General features: G+C 44.8%; 1 protein-coding gene across 2 annotated transcripts in view; it reads left to right on the top strand.

Moving 5' to 3' along the window:
* LOC135198635 (vacuolar protein sorting-associated protein 54-like) overlaps window positions 1-24344 on the top strand; it is a 321344-nt gene that overhangs the window by 73565 nt on the left and 223435 nt on the right. For both annotated transcript variants that reach the window (XM_064226408.1, XM_064226409.1), the window contains exons 5-7: window positions 17597-17745; window positions 18904-19046; window positions 19276-19375. In XM_064226408.1, the coding sequence (XP_064082478.1) occupies window positions 17597-17745; window positions 18904-19046; window positions 19276-19375 (392 nt within the window). The remainder of the gene's footprint in view (window positions 1-17596; window positions 17746-18903; window positions 19047-19275; window positions 19376-24344) is intronic.

The raw sequence follows: 24344 nt of genomic DNA, 5'->3' as shown, positions 1-24344 counted from the left end.
TGACATCTTGGTTCCTTACCTGTTAGCATAGCTGACTTCGTGATTACTGTCACCCAAGCCTGCATCTGCTTCACTAGAGTTACCAACAAACTTTATTGTATCTTAACAATATCATTTTGTTCATGAAACTTACCTGTGTAGTTGGTGCGCTCTAGATGATCTGTCAACGGGGACGAGACCACAATGTGACTAGACCATGACCATACTTCTGAGGGCAACGAGGCAAAACCACCACCTAAGTTAGCCTAACAAAATACTCCCATATACCAAAGGCTAAAAGAAGGGACGACCGCATTCGGCGGCCGACCCTACAACCATAAACATTACAATTATTAAAACTCACCTACCTTTTTCTATGGGAAAGGATGAGTGCTACCTCCTGCCCCCAAAATAGTGTCTGCGGCGACGTATGGTCCAAGAGAGTAACGGTTTTCATGTCGTTCTCACCTCCCGTAGGTAGTGCGAGGCGAACACCGAGTTACTCCTCCAAAAAGTGGCACTTAAAATGTCTTTGAGGGCCATATTTTTCTGAAAGGCTATCGAGGTCGAAATAGCCCTTACTTCGTGCGCGTTAACTTTTAACAGCCTATAGTTACTGTCTTTGCAAGAAGAGTGCGCCTCCTTTATGGTGTTTCTTAAAAAGAATGCCAGTGCAATCTTGGACATGGGCATATTTGGTCTCTTGACCGAACACCATAAGTTCTCCGCAGAACCTCTACAATCCTTTGTTCTACGAAGATATTCTCTAAGAGCCCTAACAGGACACAGGACTCTTTCTGGCTCTTGACCAATGATCTCTGCCATACCCTTGATCTCGAACGTTTTAGGCCAAGGATTGGAAGGGTTTTCGTTCTTAGCCAGAAAAGACATACCCAAAGAGCAGACCGCATTATGCCCTTTGAAGCCGACGTGTTTACTAATAGCCTGTATCTCGCTAACTCTCTTTGCCGTCGCCAGAGCAGTTAGGAATACAGTTTTCTTCGTCAAATCTCGCAAAGATGTAGAGTAAAGAGGTTCAAAGCGACTTGACATTAAAAACTTGAGGACCACATCCAGGTTCCACGAAGGTAACTTTGGTAGCGGCACCTTGGTGGTCTCGAAAGATCTCAATAGATCATGAAGATCCTTGTTATTAGCGAGGTCAAGACCTCTATGGCGAAAAACCACAGATAAGACACTTCTGTAGCCTTTAATGGTTGACACTGCAAGCTTCAGATCTCGTCTAAGATAAAGTAGGAAGTCGGTGATCTGGCTCACAGAGGTCGTGGTAGAGGAAACTCCTTTCTTTCTACACCAGCTTCTAAAAGCTGCCCACTTCGATTGGTAAACCGCGATTGATGAAGGTCTCCTCGTGGTGGCGATAGCTTTAGCCACAGGTTTCGAAAAACCTCTCGCTCTGGCCAGCTTCTGGATAGTCTGAACGCAGTCAGACTCAGAGCGGAGAGGTTTTTGTGGTACCTCTCAAAGTGGGGCTGTTTGAGTAGATCTCTCCTTAACGGAAGAGATCTCGGGAAAATCCACCAGGTAGGACATCACCTCTGTGAACCAGTTCGCTGCGGGCCAAAAGGGGGCGATTACGTCAACCTCGTCCCCTCCGAAGCTGCGAACTTTCTCATCACTTCCCCCAGAATCTTGAAGGGGGGAAATGCGTAGAGATCTAGGCCAGTCCAATCCCATAAAAGGACGTCTACTGCTACTGCCCCCGGATCGAGAACCGGGGAGCAGTAAAGAGGAAGTCTCGCCGTTCTTGATGTTGCAAAAATGTCCACCAAAGGACATCCCCAAAGACCCCACAGCTCCTGGCATACGTCCTGATTGAGGGTCCACTCTGTCGGCATCAACTGTCCTTGTCGACTGAGGAGATCCGCACGGACGTTCTCGACTCCGGCAATGAACCTTGTCAAGATCGTGATCTCTCTCGCCTTCGCCCAAAGCAGAATCTCTTTCGCTAGAGCGAACAGGGAGCGAGAGTGTGTTCCTCCTTGTTTCTTCAAGTATGCCAGGGCTGTGGTGTTGTCCGAGTTGACTTGGACTACTCGACGGGAGACTTTGTCCTGAAAGAACTGGAGCGCTAACTGAACAGCTGCCAGCTCTTTGAAGTTGATATGCCAGGCTACCTGTTCCCCTCTCCAGGTGCCTGACACTTCCTCCCCCCCTAGTGTTGCTCCCCCACCCCGTGGATGACGAGTCGGAGAACAGCACTAGGTCGGGGTTCCGAAGCTTGAGGGATATGCCCTCTGACAGCTTCCACGGATCAAGCCACCATCTTAGATGGCTCTTTACCTCTTCTGAGATGGTTAACATCATGTCGAAGTTGTCCTTGTCTGTCCAGCTGTCCGACAGGAAGAACTGAAGAGGTCGGAGGTGTAGCCTCCCCAGGGAAACAAACTTCTCCAGCGAGGAAATGGTCCCTGGGAGTGGAAGTCAGCGGGGGCGGCTTTACGAAAGGGATCTTGTACCCCTTCTCTATGATGTTGAGAGACCAGGTGTCCGCCTCTCTTTCTCTCCAGGCCTCTCCAAACAACTGCAGCCTGGCTCCTACTGGTGACTGAAGGAAGGATCTCTCACTTCTTGCCCCTAGACTTAGCCGGGGCTCTACCTCTAGGAAGACTCCTTCCTCGGGGTGAAGATCTAGCGGAAGTCCCTCCACGAAAGGGCTTCTGCTTTCTATTCAATTGGACTCCTGAAGACGTGGAAGGGCCAGCAGGACGTCTCGATGACTGGGCCAAAAGGTCTTGAGTGGCTTTTTCCTGAAGACTTACTGCCAGATCCTTCACCATAGCCTGGGGGAAGAGATGACTCAAAAAAGGCGCATACAAAAGTTCTGTCCTCTGTGAGGGAGAGACAGACATAGCCGCAAAGTTGCAATAGAGCGATCTTTTCTTCAACACGCCTGCTGAAAAATGAGAGGCTAACTCCTCTGAGCCATCCCTGACGGCCTTGTCCATGCATGACAATACACTGGACAGCTCCCCCAAGCTGATCGAATTTGGCTTACAAGACTGGTTGTCTAACACTCCGAGACACCAGTCTAAGAAGTTAAAGACTTCCAAGGACCTAAAAAGTCCCTTCAACAGATGGTCAAGTTCCAAAGTCGTCCACAACACTTTAGCTGAGGCTAAAAGAGATCTCCTTGAGGCATCCACAACGCTGGCGAAATCTCCTTGCGCTGAAGTAGGAACCTTCAATCCTAACTCTTCGCCGGTTTCATACCACATCCCTGCCTTACCGCTAAGTCTAGACGGAGGCAGGGCGAAAGTGGTCCTTCCCTTTGCTTTCCTAGACTCCATCCAGGTGTTAACCTTACGGAAAGCTCTCTTGGTAGACAACGACGTCTTCATTTTCACAAACCCTGGCGTCTTGCTTGCTTTCGATGACGAAAACTGCGATGGAGGAGGAGGAGGGGCAGAAGGAAGGAAGGTATCCCAAAACGAATCACGAAGCAGCCGAGCCAATACTTGGTAGTCTGAAGAAGCCGACGTCGAAGGTTGTTCTTCGTCAACATCCTCAGAAGAACAGCTTAGTTCCCCTTCTTCCTTACCCGAGTGAAACCCCGAAGGAAGAGGCAAAAGTCCTTTTGCTCCAAGTCTTATGTCAGAACGATGTCGAGAAGAAGAGGGAAGCGGACCCTTAACAGAATCCTTAACAGTCACAGGGTCAGAAATCACAACTTGAGGAGAACGTGAAGTTGTAGGAAGACGTGAAGCGTCAGCAAAAGACTCGGGAACAGCGTCCGAGTGATAGCGAACTTCCACATTTGCGTCCAAAGTGCTCTTACGTCTATGTTTACTAGCGTCCAACCTAGCGTCCCTCCGAGCGTCCAACGAAGCGTCCAAATCAGCGTCCAACCGAGTGTCCAGCGAAGCGTCAAAAGAAGCGTCGAGCGGAGCGTCTCTCCTAACGTCCCGCGAAGCGTCCCTACGAACGTTCCGCGAAGAAACAGGGCCTGCCACCTGACGAGCGTCCCGTTGAGCGTCGACACGAGCATGTCGAAGAGGAGTAGAACGTACTGAAGTTCGTCCGACAGGAACAACATCGTCGCCAGCAGAAACGTCGAGGTCGGAATGCCGAACGTCTTCTCGTCGAGAAGAGAGGGGAGCGTGATGAAACCTCTCTCTTTCAAGACGTCTACCGCCACCTCTAGACGAACACTGGGGAGAAGAACGAAGTCTAGAGGGTGAAATACCAGGAGACGGGGACGAAAGAGGAGCAGGCGGAGAAGACTGTCTTGTTCTCTTGATCGGAAGTCTGTCGTCTTTCTTGTGACGAGGAACCGTCTCCTTCTGCTTAAGCAAAGCGTCCAGTTGCCATTGCATAGCAAGGATTATCTCAGTCTGAGAAGTCTCCTTACGAGGAGACGAGCTGTGCCTGTGAGAAGGCGAGGGGCGAGGGGACGCCTTCTTCCTTCTCCCAGGAACAGCCTTGGCTCTAGAGCGACTGGGGTGCTCGAAGGCGTCATCATCAGATGACGTCCTAGACTTCTTCTGGGGCGGAAAGGCTACGCTTTCCGGAGAAGAATGCCAATCAGACAGAGCATGACGTGAAGCGTCTTGATCTTGAAAAGTCCTCTTCAAAGGCCGCGAATCCGGATGAGATTCCCACCCCTTGCACGGGGAGGACGCGTCGGAAGACGAGAAACAATCTTTCAGGATGCGTGCTTGAGCACGCTCCTTAGCAGCCTGGGATGCGTCCACAGGAACTGCTGAAGGGACGTCAGATCGGTGGGGGATCCCCGTAACCCTCCTTCGGCCTTCGACATGCCCTCTCCCTGAGTCCTGGGAGTCCGGCAGAGGTCCCAGCCTAGAGGCGCTATAGGGCCGATCTGACGCCCCCTCCACTTCACTAGGGGCACTATCATTGCACTTAGCACTTAGCCTGTTTTCAAGGGCAAGACCTTTAGATTCAAGCGTTTTCAATGAATCCAAAATAAGCGAAAGGGCATTACCCTCCGCAGACACCACTTGAGGGCCCGAAGGCAACACTACGGGGTTAGGAGACACAAAATCTAAAGGAGGGTTAGAAGGGGTTACATTAATACCCTGTCTGCTACCAGATTTACTCCTGGAGGAAGACCTCCTGATCCTGTCACGCTCTAATTTATTAACGTAGGATTCATACGTCTTCCATTGCACATCACTCAAACTTTCGCACTCATTGCACCGAAAATCATACCTACAAACTTGTCCCCTACAACGTTTACATAGTGTGTGAGGATCAACCAAGGCCTTTGGTAGCCTCACCTTGCATTCATCTTTCATACACACCCTGGCGCTAGCCGAACTAGATCCAGACATATTTAAGGAAAAAAACCAAGCCAAAATCAAAACAATCCAAAGTCACGTATGCCAAGCTATCAATCCAATAACAAAAAACCAAAAAGTCAAGAGGATACTCAAGCCAATGAAAAGTTTTCCAAAATCCTGAGGCAGAGGTGCTGTAAACAGTTGTTTACAACACCGGCGACAGAAGAAATCTGATAGAAAATGGGAAGGGTTCCTGATACCCGCCTCCCAGCGGCGGGAATGGGTACTAACCACCCTACTCCCACTACGTATGTCGTAAGTTTTTAGTAATTCTGTCGGACTTCAGAGAATACAGCTATATATATATCTGACAGGTAAGTTTCATGAACAAATTGCTGGTTTACTGACACAATGATTTGGAGGTATTATTTTTGGTAGTAGTACTGTTTGTGATTGTGGAACATAATGAACATATGTAAGTACAGGCGGCCCTAGATTAGCGGCAGGGGTTCCGTTTCTGGCCACCGACGCCAAGCGATTTTCGACGCTGAGCGATTTTAAAGCCTACGGCCGCCGCACACCTTCTTTCGAAACTCTAGACCAGTCAAAGGCGCCGTAATCCCACAACGGAGCAATAAGTAAAATTATATTTATGCAGTATAGTACTATAGAATTTACTGTACAGTACATGTGGGTGTCTAGAGTATGTAAAGATATAATAAAGTTTATACAGTGTACAGGTAGCTGTAGTGTTCAGGTTACAATCATTAGTCTTACGATAGTTCGATTTTATGAGAGATCAAATTACAATGGCCTAACTTTATCCATCTTCTAGTTACATAAGTTCAATAACAGCAAAAGAGATTGATGAAAGTATGGTTTTAACGTTATACTCGTTGCGTGAACGTGTACAGCCATGAACAATCGAACGAGAAACTACTTTTTTTTTTTTTTTAAGTACAACCGAACTGGATAACATCTGTTTGGCTTGTATTTCGATCATCGTACTACAGTGCAACATTACCATATTTGTTATAAATGGCGTTATGTATAGAATAGAACTGAGATATCTTAATGTAATAACTTTATTCGCTATAGATCAGAGATCAATATAGATTAAAGATCAATCGGGAAATATACCGTTAAATTTAAACCTAGTTATAACTGAAGCTGAGAAAACTGTTCAAGCTGCTAATGACTATTATCGTACATCGGCAACAAGGATAAAACTGCAGTAAACGTCTGCCATCACACACAACTGTAGATAAAATTGGGATAAAATAATTTTAATCAAAACTACTGTGCTTGAAAGAACACATTTTACTGTTGGTTTCACGCCGATATAAGATAAATAACGTAAAGTTCGTATTACGATGATATAAAGGATTACGTATTGCGAACGGAATCACGTAATTTTTTACGCAATAAACATGCCGCCAACGTAATCTGTTAACGAAACAAATAGTAGTTCACATTCACAACGAGACATATTCAATAAATATTTCCACCTAAAAACACGCTGTATAAGGAAAAATAACTTTGTCTCATATAAGTCAAGTATATATAGATATTCGTTTAGCTACTAACTAGAAGCAAGAGCATTCGCTCAGAATTGCGTTATGGTGAAACAGACTCGTATTCATCAGCTGATTTCAAACCACAACATTGGCCGCTCCGCGGAATACGGGCTTAAGTTTGCCGTAGTATTTTAAAATACAATAATATGAGAATACATACAATATTCTTGGATACAGTGAAATAATGTATAACTTTTTAAAGGATTTATGGAAAAGATGCATAATTAATAAAATAACACTATGCATTTTTCGGAACTGGCGGACAAGAACGAACATGAAAAACCATCCCCTGACAACTTGGAGCGTAGTTACAAAGACTGCCTTAATTTGTATCTTATTTCTGTAAAAAAATGAAAATACCTGTACGCAATATATTTTCATACACATTTTAAACATAAAAGCATAAACATTTGAAAAATCGACACATCGATTGCTAAATTTGCACTTTTTTTTTTAAACTCGATATTTTTGGAAGAGCAGCAGACGGCGGCATACAAGAACGAACTTGAAAAAAACATCGTAGTCGATAACTTGAAGGGGAGTTTCAAAAGCTGCCTTTTTATTGTAGTGTCTTACCGAACAATTATACAGCCGTGATTTCCACGAGCGGCAGGAGACTAAATTCAAATTTAGCGCGTAGGCGTCGCCAACACTGGTGGTGATGACGTCATCTCCCTCCACTCGCGGGAGAACCAGGTACAACTGCCCAGGTGAATCCAATTCTTTTCCTGCCAGCGTCCGGTGAACATCGGTGGTCGGTGCGGTTGGATGACTTTGCTTCGCTTTTTTCTAGTGGATTTGATCTTCGGAATTGGTGAAGTATTCTTTTTTGGCGTTGTTGTTTATTTGAATACTATTTAGGCGTTGCCATGTCGGATTCTAGTCCGTCGGGAGTTAGGTTTTGCATCTCAGGATGTAAAACTAGGCTATCCAAATTAGAGTATGATTCTCACACTAAATGTGTTAAGTGTAGGGGACAGGTTTGTTCAGCAGATCGAACATGTAATGAGTGTAGTGATTGGACTGATTCTCAATGGAAGTTTTTTAGTTCATACTCGGAGAAATTAGCGAAAGACAGAATTAGGAAAGCAGCGCTTAGGGAAAGAAAGCTTAGCTCTGCTTCTTTTTGCGATGCATCTGTTCCTTCTGTTTCTCCTCAAATTGTTATGTCTCCTTTAACTACACCTCCTATTCCTCCTACTAATCCCACTTCTCCGGCTTCCCGTGTAGTTTCTTCCGACACCATTGCCAGTCTGGAATCGAGGTTCGATCAGAAATTTTTGGTACTAGCGGATACGGTTATGCAACTTGGTAATTCGGTTAAGACTTTTTTGGAGAAAGCGGTTTCAGGTAAGACTGTAGCTGAGGGTGCGTCTGTCTGTCCTGACACGTCTCCTAGACAAAGGTCACTGTCCAGCCCCCCCGCACCGGGGAGAAAACATACCGGAAGTCCAAGGGAGTCGATCGGGAGTTGCCCACAGACAGGCGCCTCTCTTGTTGAACCTGTTGCGCCTCAACAGGACTCAGTTAAGCGCTGGAAAGGTGTTGCGGTTAGACGCCTTTCGACTGATTCAGGCGATTCGTCTCCGATCGCGCGGCGCTCTTGGCGAGATTCGCCCATTTCGCGTCCCTTAAAGAGGCATTCAGGCGCCGATTCTTCGCCTCCTCCAGTCAAGTGGTATAAGGAGCCTGAGAGTAGTGTTGCGCCGCGGCCGTTAGCGGCTCGTTTTTCGCCTCAATCTGTTCCTTTTTCGGCTCCATCGACTAGTAGAGATTGTGGTAGAGCTGTAGCTAGCCGTTCTAAGGGTGTTTCATTAGGCGCTTTCTCGTCTGTTACGCCTGATGCGCCTGTTTCGCCTTGAATTTCGGCAGCTCCGGGCGAGGCGCAAGTAGTTATTCCGCCTCCTGCTGAACATTTAGGCTCTTCCAAGCCTCAGTTAACTGTTTTTGATTCGTCTCTGGTGCCTTTGCGCAAGCAGTTAGAGATGTTAACCAACTGGATGAAGGAGTCCAAGGGTGGTTCAAAGCCTTCAGATCCGGTTGTAGTCCCGTCTACTTCTTCAGCGGTATCGGAGAATGAGGAAGAGGTAGAGGAGGAGGATTCACATCACCTTTCGTGTTATTCACGTCTCCTTAGGTTTCTTCTGGTATCTTATCCAGATTATTTTGAGAAAGCGTCTCCGCGCTCCCCAACTTCGACTTTTTTGATGAGGAGGAAAACTTCAGACCCTCTCCTCCCAAAACTTGTTCTATCTAAAGCGGTTAGACATTCGTTGAAAGAGACGGAGAAATGGATGTCTATGAAAAGAGACTTAGGGAAGGCGCTGTTTGCTTACCCTCCCTCTAAGTTGCTTCGTAAGAGGTATAGGTTTTATGTAACTGGGGAAGCTCCTTCTCTGGGAGTTTCTGCCTCCTCCCAGGGAGACTTCTCTAGTTTAATCAACTCCTCTAGAAGATCTGCTTTCGCCGCAGTGAAAGTTTTCTTTACAGCGCCTGAGTTGGACCACGTTGTAAAGAACCAATTTGAACTTTTGGAAGTATTTAGCTTCCTTGATTGGACTATTGGCGCTTTAGCGGCCAAGATCAAAGACTGTCCTCTTTCACAGGATTTAGTGGAGGATTATATTGGTGTTCTGTCCTGTGCGGACAAATCTATTAGGGATGGATATGATGAGTTAGCTTCGCTCATCGCCTTTGGTACCCTTAAGAAAAGGCAACTTTGGTGCTCCTTTGCTTCTAAAGGGGTTACTTCCCAACAGAAGTCGGCTCTCTTGTTTGCTCCTTTTGTGAAAGATAACCTCTTTCCAGACGATGTAGTGCTGTCAATTTCGTCGGCACTAGATAAGAAATCTACTTCGGATTTGCTGGCACAGTCTACTAAGAGACCTAAAGCTCCTTTGGAGACTGTTCCTTCTGTTTCCCCTCTGGCCCAAGCGCCTTTTCAAGGGAGAAAACCCAAGCGCTTCTTTCGGCCGAAGTCGAATTTGCGACCTCAGTCAAAGACCTCGGCCAAGGTTAACAAACCTTCCAAATGAAAGCTCGGTTCTTCATGCACCAGTGGGAGGCAGGCTGGCTCTGTTTTGGGAGGAATGGGAAAACAGAGGAGCAGAAGCCGGGGTAGTGCAAGTACTCAAGTTTGGCTACTGTATTCCTCTCATTTCACCTCCCTCGCTCTCACCTGTGCCAATTCCATTCCAGGCATACTCTCTGGGCTCAGACAAATTTCTGGCGCTAGCCGCGGAAGTGGAAGCGCTCATTCTCAAAGAAGCTATAGAACAGATAGAAGGGGAATTTCCTCCAGGCTTTTACAATCGCCTTTTTGTAGTTCCCAAGTCATCAGGGGCTGGAGCCGGTTTTGGATGTGAGCGCCCTGAACTTGCATGTCCAGAAAACAAAATTTCATATGGAGACCACTCGGTCGGTTCTGGAGTCCATCAGACAGGGGGATTGGATGGTTTCTCTGGACATGCAAGACGCTTATTTTCACATTCCGATTCATCGCGAATCTTGAAAGTACCTGAGGTTCATGTTCGAAGGCAAGGTGTTTCAGTTTCGGGCGCTTTGCTTCGGACTGGCGACCGCTCCTCAAGTTTTCACCAGGGTTCTATCCCCGATAGGAAGCTGGCTGCACATTTTAGGAGTAAGAATCTCCCTCTATCTGGACGATTGGCTTCTCCGGTCGGAATCAGAGAGTCGGTGCATGAAGGACCTTGGAACAACTCTGGATCTTGCCAGAAAGTTGGGAATTCTGGTCAACAAACAGAAGTCCCAGTTGGTTCCATCTCAGAGCATCCTTTATTTGGGGATGACTCTGAATGCTCAAGTTTTTCGGGCTTTTCTGTCCCCGAAGAGGGTCCAAGGCTGTCTGGAGACAGTTCAGGAGTTCTTGGACAAAAAGGTAAGTTCTGCCAATAAGTGGATGAGGCTCCTGGGCAAATAGACGTCAGTGGAGAAATTTGTGACGTTGGGAAGACTGCACATGAGACTGCTGCAGTTTTTTCTGAGAGCCTCTTGGTGCAGGAAGACGCAACCGGACACGATTACCTTTCCTGTCACAGACCAAATAAAAGAGGACCTAAGGTGGTGGCTGTCTGGGGCAAGATTGGAAGAAGGGTCAGATTTACGACCCATCCTCCCGAACCTACAGTTCTTTTCCGACGCATCGGACACGGGTTGGGGAGCCCTGCTGGGAAATCAACGTGCTTCAGGAGCTTGGTCGGAGAAGGAGAAGAAGTTCCACATAAATGTAAAGGAACTTTTAGCAATTTTCCTGGGGCTCAGACAGTTTCGGAACTTAGTAGAAGGTCAGGTAGTGGCAGTACATTCCGACAACTCCACGGCGCTCTCGTACGTGCGGAAACAGGGGGGGACTCAGTCTTTCTCTCTGTACGAAGTGGCCAAGGATCTCCTCCTGTGGACAAACGAAGCGAATGTTCAGCTAGTCCCGAGATTTGTTCCGGGAAAGATGAACGTCCTGGCGGACGAGCTAAGCCGTCAACAGCAAGTGTTACCTCTGGAGTGGACTTTGGACGACAAAATTTGTCAGAAACTTTGGCGCCTTTGGGGACGACCGTCCATAGACCTGTTCGCGACTTCAAGGAACAACCATCTTCCTCTCTTTTGTTCTCCAGTTCCAGATCCTCTAGCTTGGTCGGTGGACGCAATGCTGTTGGATTGGTCGGGTCTGGAAGCTTATGCATTCCCTCCGTTCGGTCTAATAAGAGAGGTGCTGAACAAGTTCATGTCGCACAGCAATGTAACACTGACGTTAATCGCTCCCTTTTGGCCCAGGAAAGAGTGGTTCCCGGACCTTCTCCAGTTGTTAGTAGACTTCCCCAGGCTTCTTCCTCCAGAGAAGTGGCTTTTCAAACAACCTCACTTCAAAAGGTTCCACCAAAACCTGTCCGCTGTAGCTCTGACCGGGTTCAGACTGTCCGGAATCTTGTCAGAGCAAAAGGGTTTTCAAGAAGAGCTGCAGAAGCTATCGCTCGTTGTAAGAGTCTTCTAACAAACTCTATCAAGGGAAGTGGAGAATCTTCAGAGAGTGGTGTAGAGGTGCTAAAGTCTCTACTTCTGCGACCTCTTTAACAGAGATAGCAGATTTTCTTCTATTTCTTAGGGAGTCTAAGAAACTGGCTCCTTCTACAATCAGAGGATATAGAGCCATGCTTTCTTCGGTTTTTCGACATCGGGGTTGGATATTTCCTCCAATTCAGATCTGTCGGACCTCATTAGGTCTTTCGAAACCACTAAGCTCCCTCAGGATTCAGTGGCTTGGAACTTAGATGTGGTGCTTAAGTTCCTCATGGGGCCACCGTTTGAGCCTTTGAAGTCGGCTTCACTCAGGAGCTTGACTAAAAACTCTTTCTTATTGCACTAGCTTCTGCAAAGCGTGTCAGCGAATTGCATGCTTTAGACAAAAGAGTCGGTTTCTCTCAAGGCAATGCTGTGTTTTCGGTATCTTTGACCTTTCTAGCCAAAAACGAGAATCCGTCTAGTCCTTGGCCGAGGAGTTTTGTGGTTAGGAACTTATCAGATTTGGTTGGACATGAGGAGGAAGAAAGGCTCTTATGTCCAGTCAGGGCAAGCAGTATCTTCTTGCCACTAAGGAGGTTAGAGGCCAATCTTCTAAGCTCTGGACCTCGGTTCAAAATCCCTCTCGTCCTCTTTCTAAGAATGCTATATCGTTCTTTATTAGAGAGCTTATCAGGGAAGCTCACTTGCAGTCCGAGAACGACAATCTTTCCTTTCTGAGAGTTAAAGCTCACGAGGTTAGAGCAGTGGCAACTTCTTTAGCATTTAGAAAGAATTTATCTTTAGCTTCGATTCTTCAGAGTACATTCTGGAGATCGAATTCGGTTTTTGCGAGCCATTATCTCAAAGAGATAGAAACGGTTTTCGAGAATTGTAGAACGTTAGGTCCGGTGGCGGTTTCTGGCATGGTGTTGGGAGAAACGGCACAGGGGTCGTCACCTCTATGCTAACTTTTCACCTTGAAATAGGTTGTCGAGTTCAAGGGAAGCTGGGGGTACTGAGTACCTGGGATACTCACCCGTCTGTTAGGTCAGATTTTATAATGGTTGGGTATATATGTTTTTAAATATGGTGTTGGTATATATGTTTTTAAATCTGGTGTTGGTGACAAATGTTTTGTATGATTGAATTGCTGGTCTTAGCCCAGGGCAAGGGCAATCTTTGTTATTACTATCCTCCGTCAGTCAGCCTTGACTCGCTTGAACTACGGAAGGATTCCACTCCTGTAGAGGCTAACTTTGGTCAAATTCCAATTCCTCTACAATAGTAAGAAGAGCACCGACCAGAGGCAGTAACAGTCTGCTGTAGCTCTCTTACAAGGTAAGGTACAACAGACACCTCTAGTGTTTACTGGTATTGTAATAAATGTAACCCATTTAGAAATACTAGTGGTCCACTGAATCCCACCTTCCCATAAATGTGTAATCAGCTGTATAATTGTTCGGTAAGACACTACAATAAAAATGAAATTTTTATTAGTAAAATGAAGTTTTATTGTATACTTACCGAACAATTATGATTATACCCACCCTCCTCCCCTTAGGTGGACGGACGGGCAGAAAGAATTGGATTCACCTGGGCAGTTGTACCTGGTTCTCCCGCGAGTGGAGGGAGATGACGTCATCACCACCAGTGTTGGCAACGCCTACGCGCTAAATTTGAATTTAGTCTCCTGCCGCTCGTGGAAATCACGGCTGTATAATTGTTCGGTAAGTATACAATAAAACTTCATTTTACTAATGAAAATTTCATTTTTATCATATTTCTGCACAGAAATAAAAATACCCCATTCGTAATACATTTTCATACACATTTTAAACATAAAAGCATAAACATTTATAAAATCGACACATCGATCGCTAATTTGCACTTGTTTTAAATCGATATTTTCGGAAGAGCGGCAGGCGGCGGCTTACAAGAAAGAACATGAAAAAACATCGTATTTGATAACGTGAAGGGCAGTTTCAAAAGCTGCCTTTGTATCATATTTCTGTACAGAAATAAAAATGCCTTTCACGTAATACATTTTCATACACATTTTAAACAAAAGCATGAACAATTATGAATCGACACATCCATAGCTAAATTTGCACTTATGTAACTCTATATTTTCGGCATAGAACAGCGTCAGAGGCATATATTTTACCCTAATACCTACGTAATAACTCTCCATAAAATTTGTTAATATAATTTGCATAACCTTTATGGTCTGAACGGCATTTCTACATATGTATGAACTCGTTAGACAGCGGCGCTGTTAACTGAAATTTGTGCCGTAAAGATACCTTTAAAATGCCTTATTTTTTTAATGAATATTTTTGACGACCGCCGTAAAACCGATTCGCCGTTGAGTGATTGCGCCGTTAACCGCGGGCCGCCTGTATACAGTATCTTGAAGTACTGTAATTTTTCTGATGCTTAGACTGTAAAGCCTTTCAGGGAAGGCCAGTCGTAAGATAAATATATTACAATATAATTGTAAATATATTACAATATAATTGTAAATATTGTATGCTTTATTTCAGATATCTTTCCTTAAACAACTGACAACTAATAATGGTTAGAATGTACTTTCACTTTCTTCTAAACTGTACTGCAGTACAGGCAGTCCCCGGGTTACAATGGTTGTTCCGTTCGTGAGATGCGCTATAAGCCAAAAATTGTCGTAAGCTGGAACATCATCAAAAATCCTAAGAAACCTTACTTTTAATGCTTTTGGGTGCATTAAAAACTATGTAAACTGCATTCTTATTGCATTTTTCATCAAAAAAACCTTATAGATTATTTTGCATTTTTGGAGTCATATTTCTTCTGCCAGATCAGCGTTGCAGGCGCTGTAACCCTGGAACATGCATCATAAACCTGGAAATAATTTCTGATAAATATAATTGAAAAGCATTGTAACCTTGGAACGTCGTAAGCCGAACCCGTCATAAGCCGGGGACTGCCTGTACATATAAATCATATTTATACCTACAGAAGTACAAACCAGGAATATTCTGTATTGCAAGGTGGGATTGATCTTTCAAATTTGGTAACAAGGTAGTCAACTGGTGGTTTAGGGGATGAATGGGGGAATACCCTCACTTGCTTGTCAAGCACTTTCTCTGGCCACTGTCAACTGAGGGCATCATTCTGTATTCCTTCTTACTGCTAATTTGGAGCGTGTGTTTTTACTTTTATGTTTTTTTGTTTTGAGTGCATAGAATCGGTACACCATGACTACTACTCCTGTTGAGGAGAGTAAGATATAAGCAGAGGGAAATAAGCACTTTCCCTCCTCCTCCTCCTCCTCCTCCTCCTCCTCCTCCTCATGGTGCTCTTCATTGCCCCCTCATTGTCTGCTGCATCTTCTGGAGGAAGAAGATTCCTATAAAACTTCTTACAATAAGTCCTGTAGGATTTCATGTCAATACCTTATCCCAGTTTGGGGAGGCAATGGTCTAACAGTCTCCAGCTCTTATGTTTGCCATAGGTAGGGCCAACATAGTCTAACCAAGTGAGTTTTGTACCATAGGTTGAACATGAGTAGTACTCTCCAACTGTTCTGTGCAAAGCATGTGTGGTAGAGTCGTTATCCCCCTACTTGGTGTATGCATGGTTCATGCTTACACGGATATTTGTTGCATTTTGCTCACTCAGTGCATGGGTGCTTTTCTTGCACTTGTGCAAGCACTCCAAGCCTTTCCAAGTGTTCTTGGTTGGAAAGAATACTTAACACACATGCCTATCATGAAGGGGGTTCTCAAATGACAGCTCATGCCTATCATGAAGGGGGTTCTCAAATGACAGCTCTGTGCTGTAAAGTACTCTTAGGTACTGGGACAATCTGTTTGCTTGCAATAATGCTTCACATGATTGCTTATGGCTTACCAGGGGTCCTGGAGTTGCATTTGCATGATAGTGCACACCCCCATCTGCTGTGGCCTCTGCTAGTTCAGGATTTTCAGAACATAAAGAACTCTGCAGGAACCATGACCACCACTTATAACCTTGCTGTACACCAAGGTACATCAGCTGGTAACAGCGCCGATCATGTGCCATGGTCTTGTGATTGGGCACTGGAGCAGACTGATGTGCTTTCCTTGCTTAAGAGTGAGGACCAATGAAGTACCTTCACTTTGTCTGCAAGAGGATGCTGTACCAGTTCAAAGCTCTGTGCTTTGGATGTTTCACCATTTTTTCAGAACAGAGAACCCTTATTTGCATTTTGCACACCATAGTTTTGGTGCATACATTTGGATGAAGTTTATGTTGAATGGATGACCCCTTATTTCCATGATAACTAGTCTATCAGACACTGCCAAGTATCCCAAAACACACCCTGGTACAGTCTTACTCGCCTAATACACACTCCCCTCTCTAGGCCATCTCCTCCAGAGAAGTAATGGGTGTGGTCTTCACTCTCTGTCCTTCCTGTTCCTCTCCATCGTATTTCACTTAATCCCAGGATACTTAGATTCATTCGCAGCATTTCCTTCTCGACCTCCTCAAATTTGCCACTCTGCCTCATTGTCCTCACATTCCATGTGCCTATTCTTATCCTGCTCCTGTTATTAAAACTCTTCTTCTCCCTATTGTCTAGACTAGCTCCACTTTCACCCGATTCACCAACACCAGCCTCAACTCGACCAGCATCGTCAACATTGTCACTGCCAGCACTGTTGTCATTATTGTCACCTTCACTGTTGCCATCCCCAAGAGCACCATGATCATCCCCAACCACAAAGCCACTGAAGTCGGGAGAATTATGAAATCCATTAAATCCATGAAGGACTTCACAGATTTCACCTACTTTCAGTGCCCCCGACCTATTCCCAACATCTCCATGCACATTAAATCCTCCAAAACTAAAATTATTTGAGTCACTAAAACCACTGAAATCATTCATATCACTGAAACAACTAAAGTCCTTTATATCACTGAAGCCACTAAAGTCCATTTTATTGTAAAATGGGCAAGGTCCATAGTATCCCTAAATCCAATCCACCAAGGTTATGAGAGTTGTTTGCGGTTCTGTTCCTTTTCTTCTTCTTCTTATTCTTTTTCCTTTTATTACTTCTGAATCCCCCTCTCTCTGCAGTAGCAGTAGCATGAAAATGGTCTGGATCTGACTGAAGATAACCTGACGTTCCCTACTGAGTGAGGTTGCACTATTGGCTAGATCAATTGTTTGGTTTTGGTTTATGATTGTTTGGGAGTATGTAGTACATGGTTGGGTCTCCAGTTCCATTCCATGGTGGCAACCAATTCCCTCCCATGTGTCAGATTTGCTTCACTGGGCCACACCAGTTTGCTGTTACAGTCTCTGCCAGTGTCCTTTTAGGATCATGTGCCAGTCAACTGTTCCAGATTGTGAACTGAAAGGTGACATACTCTATTCACAGTGTATTGTATACACTGCTACCCTCAGATGGTTTTGCCCATCAGCCGAGATGGTTTATTGGGGTGTGACCAGTGTAGTTCACTTACATCTACTTGGAGTCACATCTGAGAGCTGGGTGATCCAAAGATGACCATACACCTTCCCATAACCACCAGTTAATGACCTTTTTGCCATGTTCAGTTACCTTTCCAACTCACATTGAGGATACTTTTTTCATAAATGAATCTAGTTTTTATACCTAGGAAAAGTATAAATGTAAGAAATTTATCATTTTAGTTTTTAATGAATGTGTTGAAAGTGGTCTGAAGTTCTGAAATCATCAGTGTGTATTTTCTTTGATTTTATGAATTTTCCAGTGACTGATCACTTGCCAGAGGAAGGAGTTCCAGGAATTTTTCTCTCCAGCTCATTTAACCTTGAAGATCCTGATACATTTTATTCAGTGTTTACGCATGTTACATCATCGGGCGTTTCTTTAAAAAATGCTAAGATACTCCAAGAAAAGGTAAACTGTATAGTTTGTGAAGTTCTGTTATCACCAGATTTTAAAAAAAAATCTGCCTTATAATAGGGTATGGGAAAAAGGGTAACATCAATTAAAATAGGACCACAGTAGTTTAAGGTCATTTAGTTTAAAATGGTAAATAGGTGAAAATTCTTTGCAGAAAGTATATGGTCAGAACACTGTTTGTAGGATGACAAAAAGCATTAAAACCAAGGGTTTACTTTATCTTTACTGTGTTTTGAAGTAATTTAATGAGACCACCAAGTCACACTACTAGGCTCTCTATTTAAAGGGTTGCTTTGTAAATTAAAGTTAAAGGTTAAATTGAGTAAAGCTGACAAAATTACACTACAAATGAACAATGAGAAAGAGAACACATAAGAAGTAGGCAGTGTTAAGCATTACAGCCAAGACTGAAGGGTGCTGCACAGAACCTTATGTACTAGCTGAAAGTTATCCCACCGTAAAGCAAAAGAGGTGGGATATTCAAGAAGCACTTGAGTGCAAAGGAGGAAGAAGTGTGTAAGAGGTAACATGTAGGGTGTGAAGTGGCTTGAGGCTTATTATCATACAATATGTAGTTTGGTTCATTAATGATTTAGTAGTTTCAGAATGAATGTTCCAGTGACAATTGTCATGTTTTTATCTGAAGAAATCTCATCGTACTGAAAACAGGTTTTATCTTTACGTACTTTTTAGTGTAGATTATTATGAGTACTGTGGGTGTAATAACATCTTGTGGTTTGTGATGTATAGCAAAGTAAAAAAAATCATCTTAAAAACTACATTGTATGACTGTCTTCTTGAAATGAAATCAGACAGGCATTAAACTTCTTAAAATTAGGTTTGACAGTTATTTACTTTTTCTAGACAAGAACATGTTTATCCAGACCCCTTGTTATTCTTAATGTTTAACCATGCCATGCCATCTGGTTTGGGTGACTGGTTAGAATTAAAGAACACTCAAAAGTCACTTGAGCCGGATAACTTTTATCAAATAAAATCATTTTGAAAAGTATTATTTTATATCTGAACTTATCCCAACAACTCTTGAAAATGTAAAGATAAAATCATCTACAGTTGAATTAAGTCTTAGTCTTATATTATTGGTATAAAAACCAAATATAATGCTTGAATTTTTGCTCTTATTTCTTTTAGCTTTTTCATTATCTTGAGAGTGTTGAAATGGACATGAGTAGACAGATATCAAGAAAGTCTTCAGCCTTTTTTGATACTATGACATATCTAAATGCCCAGATGGAACAACTTCAGCTCAACCATGCGGCTGTATCAGCTCTAAGGTGAGCATAATTTACTTCTTAAGTAGTTTTTGCTCATTTTTATTTTTATTTTTGTATAGGCACTACTGTGTAAAAGTTGTGTAATGATTTTTAGTCATCTTTAATAGTCATCTTTAAGCCTCTCTAAAAGTAAAGCAGCAATTTTTCTTAAACTTAGGCATTTTATTAACCAAACTTCATCACAAGTTTGTTTATATAGATTCTTTCTTATTTTACATAATACTTTTAGGAGAGGGATCACCACATTACGTCAGGAGGCAGTGATTGAACCTGTAAAGGCATTATCATTACCCAGAAAAAGGGAAAATATCATATCTGTTTGCAAAAAGGTAAGGTACTTGAGTTCAGTATTGTCCTTTTTTTTAAATTGGTCACTTAAAATTGTATGTAAGCAGTCCCTGGTTATCGGCGGCCTTGGTTATCAGCGATCCGCTTTTATTGCCGCTGATAATAAAGTAAGTATTGGCACCGATACATATCTAACAAGAGGTGCGATTAACTGGTTATCGGCGACAAAATCTGGTTATTGGCGACGATAAGCCCCAAAAATCTCTAATTTTCGTTCATCTGTGGTTTTCACTTATCATCAAACCATTGTATCAGAACTCTCACCGATAACTGGGGACTGCCTGTATTTTATTGCAATGAAAAAACTTTACCAAGGAGGAATATTTTAATGGTTCTTATAGGAATACAAACCATTGCTCTTTATAGGGACTATCTTTCAGCTTGAGCTATAAACCAGTCAAAAACTTGTTAACAAGGTAGATAACCAGGTGGTTAAATGGTGGAGATTGGGGGTGAGTGGAGGAGTATCATTACCCACCAGTCATCACCTTCACTTTTCTTTTGACTGCAGTGAAAGATGGATTTGCTGCAGCCACTCCCTTCTTACTGGTTGAATGCTTGTGTAGTTGATTAGTATTAAAGTAGTCCTTCAGTTATGTGCATTACTAAAGCCAAGGGTCCATTGGATAATGGCAAGTAAAAAAATCTTGGGATATTCAATGGCAACTCTGTACCCTTCCTCACCTAAACTGTCAATACCACATATGTAATAGTTAACACTCGTATGCGTATAAACAACCATCACACTTTTAAACTGAAAACTTTATGCATAAGGTAATTACCTACCTTTTCCCATATTTGTAACAAAAACAGAAGGCAATTACCTACCTTTTTTCCATATTTGTAACAAAATATACTGCATAAATACACTTTGAAAAAAATTTCTCCCCCTAGTAAATGACATTTCTGGGCTCAGCTCGTGTCGCTGCGCGAAATATCCTTTAATCTATTATTTCTAGGGTAAATGTACTAACACATACCAGAGAATAAATAAAATAAAGAAAAAGGTCAGTATAACTGACTCGCTCACCCTCCAAGAGGGTGTCGGTATGAACACTAGGCGAGTGAGACCACTACCACGAGCCAAATACCAACAGAAATCTCCCACAACAAAAACCCTCCATGAGGAGAGCCGACCCACAGAGTGAGCAGCTCGTACTACTACTACTCCATCCCATGCTGCCGACTGCTGCGCCTCTGGTGGTCATCCTTTTCAGTTAGCGCACACGAGTCACACGTGATATTTTTCTCTCTGTGTTTTTTTGTGCCCTTTCGTTGGATTTATCTATAATGGAGCGTGCAGCTATTGCAGCAGCTAAGTTAAGTACTCAGTATTTATGGTTAGTTGGTTTTTCCGGCCCTCAGTCAGTATTTGCCGTTTTTTAGGCATAAATACGAACTCGGGGTCGGAAGCATGGCAGCATGGTTCTGCCGTGTGGTGGGTTCGTTTTCGGTCTCCCATACCTAGAACATCCCTTATCTATGTACGCTCTATATTAATTATCCGTTTGTACTTAAGGGGTTACTGTCCTATCGTCAGGTTTGTCAATGCATGGCATGTCTTTTACCTTATGTAGACTTCTTCTTTCCAGACCCTAGTCCCGGCTCTTAGTATCGGCCTCTGACTAGCTTTGAGTGGTAGACTTTCCTTCGGGTTAGTCGTACACTCCTGGATTTTTTCTCCTACTATATTGTTTTCTTTCTTTTATTTTATTTAATTATACCATGTATTTTGTTATGGTTAGGTTAGTTAGGCGTCTGGCTTAGCCTAGGTCCTGGCTCATCGAGCCTATGCTACCGCTCATCAGTTCGGTTGCTTCCCTATAGCATCTCTCTGATCAGTCGGTTTTGGCCCAGTGGGTCTCCATGCTACCGCTTTTCAGTTTCAGCTCAGTTGCTTCCCGATAGCATCTCTCTGATCAGTTGGTTGGTCCTAGGCTTAGTTGTCTTATTTTAGTCTTACCGTCTCGTGGTCACTACGCGATCACGAGACAGCCAGACGCCTGCCCAGTCCCCTTCCCCCCTCCTCCCGCTCTTCCATAGAGTCGGGGGAGGGTGGGTCGGTCTGCCCACGCTCGCTCCACATACCCGAGCATGCTTCCCTCTCTCCCCCTCAGGCGGAGGGGCCAGGGAGACGGGACAGACCCAGACTGGACGCGACCTCTCCGGCTCATCGGTCCTTCGGCCCGGTGGTAATGTGGTGGGGGCGGGGGTACTGGCCTCCCCCCCCCTTTCCCCCCATCCGTTGCTTCCTTGTCGCTCCGGTTCGCTCGAGCCTGTATGTCTCCTCGCTCTTCCCGACCTTACTAGGACTCCTCTCCTGATCGGAGTCCTGGCATCCAGCGGGAAGGTGTTAGTCCACCCGGTAGAGTGGACCGGAACATACAGTGGGTCCCTGCTAACCTTACCGTATTGCTGAGTTACTACACTCCGCTACGCACTGGACTTGGTCCGGTTCGTTTGAGTTTTAGGTTTAAGTGTTATTAGATTAACTATAAGTTTATCTTAAGTACCTTAAACCTTCCCCCCCCCCTCCCTTACATGTCTTACCGGACAATCTCCGGGATTGTAGCCTATTCAGGCGATGCAGGGGGGGGTTATGCCCAAATTTTTTCCGAGCTCCGGCATGCAACGGAGTTCTTCTGTCCTTTAGCCTGTAAGTGTTATTCTTTAAGATACTCATGTGTCTTCCCACTTACAGGCCACAACTGTGAGCATCCGGGATGCGCCGCCACACTTCAGGACCCATGTGGACACGAAGTTTTGCGGTCCCATGCTCCATGCGCGACTCTGCACGGGGACATCCAGGTCTGGTACCATGAGACGTGTACCATATGTTACGATCTGGTGAGCCAGCTTTTAGAAGGGTGAGTATTCCATCTCCGGTAGCTGCTCCGCTTCTGTTTTAGTGCTTAAGTTTTCATCATTCACTTTAACTTAAGGCATCTAAGTTTAAGTTATATTTTAAGTTTTTTTGGGTTTAGTTTTTAAGTGATTCGTTAAATCTAATCTACGCCCTCTCTTCCAGGCGCCGGCAGTGAAGGATACCGCACTGGCAACCCTGCGGGCCTGGGTCGGCGGTTTTGGGAAGAACGCCGCCAAGGGTATGCCCTACATCTTGGAGAAGCGGTTGGCTCTGTAATCTTCCCCGGAGGCAAGGCGACAGGATACGTCGACCCAGTAGAGGCGGCCCCTACTATCGCCTTCATCCAACAACAGCTGGCTGCCTCATTAACTGACCAAGACCAGGATATCTCCACGGGACGTCGCGACTTTAGATATTAATGTGGAACCTATGGTAGGTGTAGACGACCTGTTGGTCGAGGTAGGTAAGGTGGACACCCAAGGGTCACCCTTGGGTGTAACTGTTTCTTCTACTCCTGCAACCTCTCCATCCTTCCAAGGCTTTACAGGTGATGAATTATATACTCCTCCTGACGCTTCGGTTAGACCTAAGGTCAAGGGTCAAGCAGTGAAATCCTTGACTAAGACGTCGTCGTCGTCTAAGAAGTCGACTTCGGCGTCATCCTCCTCACGTAAGTCTCCGGCTGGGAATCCCGGAGCAGACAGGTCTAAAGCTTCTAGCTCCGGGCTCTAAGTCCTGAGGAGTAAAATCCTCAAAGAGATACTCGCCCCCACCCCGGGCAGAGTCACCAGTTCCGCTACCCTTGGTTCCGATTCAGAGCCACCCCTCCACCTCCGCAGCAGCTGGCGGCCTTGGACTCCAATGCTGGCCTGTTGCAACAGGTGGGCGACCTGGTTGGGTCCCTAAAGAGTAGCATGGAACAAATGATCTCTCATCTGTCGGATAGGATTACTTCCCAGGACTCCATTATAGCCGGACTGAGAGAAGCCCCTCTAGCCTCTCCTTCACTTTCCAATACGAGTGGAACTCAGCTTCCTCCGTATGACTCGCTACCTCCGTTCTCGATGAACAATCCATGGAGAGTAGCGTCATACGCCCCCTTCCAAGACGGTCTCATTTCCATACCGGAATTCGGAACTCGAAGGATAGAGGACTTCGAGTTCTTCCCGGAAGACCTCCAGCCTCCGTTCATAGGCTACGCAAGGCTTACAGCTTCAGCCCATGGTTCGGGATGATAGGGGTACCAAGGAGAACAGTCCTCTATTCACGAGACCAGGCTCAGAGAGAATGGCTCAGATGTTTAGAGGACATGGATTGTTCTAATACCAGGATACAACCTTTCAAGAGTCCCTTTACCATTTTCACAATGGATGAGAGTACCCCGCTCCCGTTCCTGACAAAGATCGCGAGGTCTACCATCCCAGCGGCCCAGAAGGGGGAACCCATGCCTCAATTGAAGGAAGCAGATCCCACATCTCCGTTGCTCCCTTCAGCCGGAGAATTGTGGGAGGACTTGCCAAACACCTTCTCAGCTGGCAAACTCAAACCAGACTGTGCTATGGAGCAGTTTGGTGAAAAAGCTACCCAGGCTCCCCAGATAGCCTTATTCAGGCTGAATTTGACGCGAAATCGCGATTAGCCAGATCAATTAACTCTATGGCTATGTCCGAGGTAGCAACCATAGCTTATGGCTCAGAACCGCTTTTTAAGCTCATGACCAAAGCCCTGACTCAAACGGTACAGTCGGATATGTTTGAGTTTGCCACTGCTAGAACGAATTGTAGGAAGCATGTCCTACAAGAGGCAACCATTCGACATGAGCCGAATAGGTTACTCTCGTCCCTAACATCTGGGGAGCAGATCTCTTCCCAGAAGCTATGGTGAAGGAAGTCCAGTCAGAGGCTACGAGGCTGAACCAGAGCCTTAAGGACAGTTGGGGCCTTACGGCTAAGAGGAGACAAGACCTAACACCTAAAGGTAAGGGACAGAGGAAACCTAGGCGTTTCCATCCTTACCAGAAAAAGCAGCCACGCTTTTCCTCAGCAAGTTCCAGCGGTTGCCCTTAGTGCAAACAGCCCAACCTT

Source organism: Macrobrachium nipponense, chromosome 22 (genome assembly GCF_015104395.2).
Source record: "Macrobrachium nipponense isolate FS-2020 chromosome 22, ASM1510439v2, whole genome shotgun sequence".
NCBI lineage: Eukaryota > Metazoa > Arthropoda > Malacostraca > Decapoda > Palaemonidae > Macrobrachium > Macrobrachium nipponense.
Note: the sequence above shows the minus strand (reverse complement) of the source record. Positions and strands in the feature narration are given on the sequence as shown.